The sequence below is a fragment of the Schistocerca americana genome, chromosome 3, assembly GCF_021461395.2.
Source record: "Schistocerca americana isolate TAMUIC-IGC-003095 chromosome 3, iqSchAmer2.1, whole genome shotgun sequence".
NCBI classification, from domain to species: Eukaryota; Metazoa; Arthropoda; class Insecta; order Orthoptera; family Acrididae; genus Schistocerca; species Schistocerca americana.
In genome coordinates this window covers 224,401,598-224,408,044 of record NC_060121.1, presented here as the reverse complement: position 1 = coordinate 224,408,044, position 6,447 = coordinate 224,401,598, and the positions used below count along the sequence as shown (strand labels likewise).

General features: G+C 42.8%; 1 protein-coding gene across 1 annotated transcript; it reads left to right on the top strand.

The window, feature by feature from the left end:
* The first annotated feature begins 4,912 nt into the window (after positions 1–4,912).
* On the top strand, positions 4,913–6,013 carry LOC124605986 (piggyBac transposable element-derived protein 4-like). The gene has a single exon (XM_047137950.1). The coding sequence runs from the start codon at positions 4,913–4,915 to the stop codon at positions 6,011–6,013; it is 1,101 nt and encodes a 366-aa protein (XP_046993906.1).
* Positions 6,014–6,447: the final 434 nt, after the last annotated feature.

The window sequence follows — 6,447 nt, the reverse complement described above, 5'->3', positions numbered from 1 at the left end:
AGATAACATGTAACCAATGCAGAGACACGTCTATAGTTGCACGTTCGGAAAACAATGCACAACTATGACTAAAAAAAACATCCGTCTGGTCCCGAGTGTACTTTCTTAAACATATGAGAAAATTATGTACTAGGTGAGCATTGGTATAGTATATCTCAGCCTCCACAAAAAAAAAAAATGCATAAAAATCTAAACTCTCACGAACAAAAGCATTCTGTCATGACGCACTGAGAAACAATTGGGACGATGCATTAAAGCGAGCCATGCATACGCTGTTTACACTGGCGCCATACGTGGTTAGCACGAACACTCGCTCGTTGGGCTGTGCGGCGTGGCTCCAATGGCTTCTCTTCCTCCTCCTCCTGCCATCCCTCCGAGCTGCCCGTTCGGTAAGGTACCCCATCAGCTCTTCTTTTGACATTTTATTTAGGTAACTTTTATTTATACGATTAAGATATTATTCAATCTAAGTTTAGTTTTTGGGGTTGCGTGATGCAAATAGATTGACGGAAAAAAATCGCAACACCAAAGAATAATTAATGTAGAGCAGTAAAATTTCTGGAATACATTTGTCTAGGTAACATGATTAAGTGATTAACATTGCACGATCACACGTTAACCTAAGCACGAGATAAGCCGTTGCAAATGTGAAACGCTGGTATGTTAATAACCGCCGGCCGTTGTGGCCGAGCGGTTTTAGGCACGTCAGTCTGGAACCGCGCGACCGCTACGGTCGCAGGTTCGAATCCTGCCTCGGGCATGGATGTGGTTGATGTCCTTAGGTTAGTTAGGTTTAAGTAGTTCTAAGTTCTAGGGGACTGATGACCTCAGATGATAAGTCCTATAGTGCTCAGAGCCATTTGAACCATTTTTGAACGTTAATAACCGACTTAACCGCCAGAATGTTGAAAGCAAGCACGCAAAGGTACAGTAAGTGCATTGTGTTGTACAGTTGCCAGACGTCAGTTTGTGGGATGGAAAAAATTGAAAATTTGTGGTAAGGTCTTATGGGAGCAAACTACTGAGGTCATCGGTCCCTAAGCTTACACATTACCTACTTTAACTTAAACTAACTTACGCTAAGGACGACACACACACCCAAACCGGGGGAGCCGCACGGAACGTGACAAGGCGCTACAGACCGCACGGCTGTGGGATGGAGATGCCTGTTGCACTTGGTCGATCAATAGAGGAAAGGTTAATGCTGGTTGTGGATGACGCTGAAGTTGTCGTCCAATGAAATCCCATACGTATTCGTCTGGAGACAGATCTGGTGATCCAGCAGGCCAAGACAACATTTCGATACTCTGCAGAGCCTGTTGGTTTACAGTAGCGGAATGTGGGCGAGCGTTATCCTGTTGGAAAACACCTTCTGGAATGCCGTTCATGAATGAAAACACAACAGATCGAATCACAGGATTGACGTACAGATTTGCAGTCAGAGTGCGTGGGATAACCACGACAGTATCCTGCCGTCATAGGACTCGCAACCCAGACCATAACTCCAGGTTACGTCCAATGTGTCTTGTACACAGACAAGTTGGTTGCAGGCCCTTAACTGGCCCCCTCCTAATCAACACACAGACATCACCGGCACTGAGTCAGAATCAGTTTGCATCAGAGAACACAACAGACCTCCACCCTGGCCTTCAACGAGCTGTCGCTTCACACCACTGACGGTTTGCGGTCAGAGGAATGTACGCTGCAGGGAGCTGTGTTTGAAGTACCCGATTTGTGTTATTGTGGCGCCAACCGCCGCTCAAATTGCTGCTACAGATCAAGTACGCTGCGGAGAGCCATATGCCAAACACGACGGTCTTCTCACTCGTAAGTGCCGCGTGCCAGCCCAGAGCCCGGTCTCTTTGCGACCGTACATTCTCGTGACCACCGCTGCCAATAATTATATGCAGCGGCTACATTCGTGCCAAGTCTTTCTGCAATATCGCAGAAGGAAACATGCAGATTGTCGCACCTCGTCCAAACTCAAGTGAGATACCGATAATGGCTATTTCCTTACCTTAAAGGAACTGACTAACATTAGCTCGCCACGACCAAATCCAAACGTAACTAACGCTCACAACCGTTACACCGAGTATTTGAAGCCAACCAGATTTGCATCCTTCGAGGCCTACGAGAGACAGGCCGCGGCCAGTACGTCAACGAAGGTAGTCCTGCGCTCACTCACTCGCTCAATTCAGCAGAGAAACTACGTTTCTACACCTGTTTACTCGTAATTAGGCGTGTCCGTAGAAACTAAAACTGAATATTCTACTGGAATCCGCTATTATGAGATCTTACTGTTATTAGACCTATAATGATGGGAATTCCATGGGCTTACTTATACCGGGTGATCAAAAAGTCAGTATAAATTTTAAAACTGAAAACATCACGGAATAATGTAGATAGAGAGGTAAAAATTGACACACAGGCTTGGAATGACATGGGGTTTTATTAGACCCCCAAAAAAATACAAACGTTCAAAAAATGTCCGACAGATGGCGCTTCATCTGATCAGAATAGCAATAATTAGCACAACAAAGTAAGACAAAGTAAACATTATGTTCTTTACAGGAAATTCTCAATACGTCCACCATCATTCCTCGACAACAGCTGTAGTCGAGGAATAATGTTGTGAACAGCACTGTAAAGCATGTCCGGAGTTATGGTGAGGCATTGGCGTCGGATGTCGTCTTTCAGCATCCCTAGAGATGTCGGTCGATCACGATACACTTGCGACTTCGGGTAACCCCAAAGCCAATAATCGCACGGACTGAAGTCTGGGGACCTGGGAGGCCAAGCATGAGGAAAGTGGCGGCTGAGCACACGATCATCACGAAACGACGCGCGCAAGAGATATTTCACGCGTCTAGCAATATGGGGTGTTTTTTTCGGTTTTAATAAAACCCCATGTCATTACAAGCATGTGTGTCAATTTTTACGTCTCTATCGACATTGTTCCGTGGTTTATTAAGTTTTGAAATTTACACTGACTTTTTGATCACCCGGTAATTTGTTACGGCTGGACTGGCGTACAATAAAATAAAATCATGCTAAAATGATTATCAGTTGTATAAGGCACCACTTCCAGCGTGGGATTACTGTTAGGCAGAAGAGACTAAATGCTTTAAACAAGGCATTATACCATTTATATCGAGTATTGATCTTAAATTAAATTTTGCTGTAGTACTGTTAATCAGCAGATGCCAGTGGAAGATGCAATTCTCGTTAGTGCTTACACGCCCAGCTGCGAGTTAACAAGTTTAGAAACGCATTTTGTCTGCTGAGCTGAGCGAGCGAGCGAGTGAGTTCAGGACTACCTTCGTGACGTTCGCGCCGCGTCCTGTGTCGCGGGCTTCGTGCATCCTTATAGTGACACTACTAGCGCAACATTTATGCGACTGGGGCGAAAATTGAATAGATATCATATTTAGGTTGTAGAAACACGGCTATCCTCTTTCGTTTCAGTTGCACAACTCCTTGCTGGTACTGCGATTTTTGCGTTTTTTTTTTTTTTTTTTTGCGTCAGTGTATTTTGGAAGAGTGTCACGGAGATGCTGAAGAAGCTAAAGTGACAGGCGTTTGAAGACAGGCGCAATCTACCCCGAGAAAGCCTAATCAGAAAGTTTACGTACTCGGAAAGTTTCTTGAACGAGCTTAAGTGAGGAACCTAGGAATATACTACAACCCCGTACGTATCGCCGCCACAGCAATCGTGAGGGCAGATTAGAGCGCGCACAGAGATGTTAAACTCTTTCAAGTCTGGTGGTACAATATGTGTACCACCTTATGTTGCACCGAGGTTGTACGGTGGTACAATATTTTTTACCACCAATTTGGATGCATAGAACAGCACATTCTCGTGGTAGATTACTTGAACTACTAGCAGGGCATGTTCTTGGTAGTTCTTAGATGTATACACCACATGGCAGTTGTTACTGGGTTCTTGTAGCAGGACCAGTACTTCATATTTCTACGTCAGGTGTGCTCAAGTACACTGTGGAGACATTGTTTGTGCAACATTGTTATTTGTTACCTGCTAACGGAAGTTTCCAACAAAATTTATATTGGAATATGTAAGTACATTTGTTTCTTGTAGTTTTTTGTGTTGTTAAGACTATTTGTATGAGAAATTATTAAAATGTAGCTAATTATTCATCGGTTCAAAATATGTACCACTGTACCACAACAGTCACTCTACTTCAAACATAGGTAAATCTCACTCTTTACTTTTCAGTAATAATGAGGGGTCAGAGAAAGCTGACTGAGTCTGAAATTTCGAAAGCCCTTGAAGAGGATATTCCATCTGACATATAATTTGATAATGGGGACAGTGGTGACTCCAATGACAATTCTTATTGTCTGAAATGAACTACATCCAAAACTATTCTGTTTGATTCTGATACGTCAAGTGATTCTGAGGATAAGCGCCCAGCTACCGTTTCAGTGATTAGGTCACCTGAGACTGAGCTAAGTCAGACCGTCACAGTGCATCAGACTCCATCTGAGATTGCTGATCATCAGCCGAAGACTGAACATAAGTGGAGCAAAACTGAACGCCCTGCCGATGCCCCTGCATTTACTTCCCAGTGTTTTTATTGTGGATTTAGGCACACTATATCAGTTATTTGGAGTTCTGCTTTCAGATGACATTATGGACTTAATTTTGTTTCAGACGAACTTATATGCGCAACAGTCGTCTCTGACTACTGGTAAACCTTATGTGCCAGCATCCATGGAAGAATTAAAAACTTTCTCAGTGCTAAATATCTCGATGGGCATAAAACCACTTCCTAGTTACAGAGACTACTGGATTTCAGGTGCTGATCTACATGATAGTTATGTGAGTCAGCTGATGTCAAGGAGGCGTTTCGAATGGTTTCTTACCAACTTACATTTGAATGACAATAGTAAAATGCCACAACGAGGGGACACCAACTATGATAAACTTCATAAGCTGCGTCCTTTCCTAGAAAGAATTTCACATAACTTTCAGAAAGCACTTAATCCAAATGAATGTATGGCAGTGGACGAATCTATGATTAAATTTAAAGGAAGATCTTCTATAAAGCAGTACTTGCCAAGGAAGCCTACCAAGAGAGGCTACAAGGTGTGGGTACTAGCAGACAAATCTGGCTATGCATGGACATTGGATATTTACACAGGAAAGAATGATAATGCTGTGAAAAAGAAATTGGGAGAAAGAGTTGTGAAAGACTTCAGTGAAAATATTAAAGGTAAGGATCACAGAGTTCACTTTGATAATTATTTCAGTAGTCCAGATCTCCTTCGAGATTTGAAAGAAAACAAAATACATGCTTGTGGTACAGTGAATCCAAGTAGAAAATCTTTACCTATGCTGAAAAGTGACAAGGAAATGAAAAGGGATGACTATGATTGGGCTACTAGCAATACAGGCCTTAGTGTGATGAAGTGGAAAGATAAGAGATCCGTCCATTTGCTTTCAAATTTCCATGATCCAACTCAAAGAACAGAGGTTACAAGAAAGAAAAAAGATGGAAATGAAATGAAAGTTTCTTGCCACATTGCTCTCTCTGATTACAATACCAACGTGAATTGTGTAGATAAATTTGACCAGCTGAAGGGCGTATATGAAACTGACAGAAAGAGCAGAAAGTGGTGGCACAGAACATTTTGGTACTTTATTGATGCCACCGTGGTGAATGCTTTAGAAATGAAGTTGCCTAAGATGACTCTGAAGGACTTCAGAAGAGAAATCGCAAGGGATTTAGTGACACCTGCCTTGGTAGCTTTAAGAGGTAAAAAGCGGAGTCTGAGCAGCCATCTCAGGTTCAACAAGAAAAAACCCAATGTTCCGAAATCTGTGCGTCTTGAAAGTTCATCTCATCAGCCAGAAAGACCTACAAGGAGGAGCTGTGCAGCATGTAGTTCCAAGAAACAACAAATTCGCACTGACTGGATGTGTAGTGTGTGTAAGGTTCCTCTATGCTTAGGGAAAAGGAAGACATGCTTCCAAGACTATCATGCATCGTGATCACAGTGGTACCCAATGAACCACCTCCCTTGTGACCAACAATGGTTATAAAAATTGAATTTTTGTGTACAATGGTGATAATTTTGTTCATTGTATTATAAATATGTTACTTGTATGAATTTTTGACAATAAAAGTAAGTCGTGTACTTCTAGAGCTGTTTTTTGGTCAAATCAGTTGTACGTGAAAGAGTTAAGCAATAATTCTTCACGCAGTACATACGCGATTGGAATGGAAGGTAACCCTAATAACTGCTACAATTGGAAGCACCATCTGCCACAGTGGTTTGCTGGGTATGGATGTAGATGTAAAAGAGGCGTGACAAGCAGTGGTAGAGAGAGAGAGAGAGAGAGAGAGAGAGAGAGAGAGAGAGAGAGAGAGAGAGCAGAGCACGAGGCCGTGTGATCCGTTGGAGGTGGGCACAGTGGAGCGGTGC

Coding starts and splice junctions, on each gene's coding strand:
- LOC124605986 (XM_047137950.1), top strand. CDS start 4,913: ATGCCACAACGAGGGGACACCAACTATGATAAACTTCATAAGCTGCGT.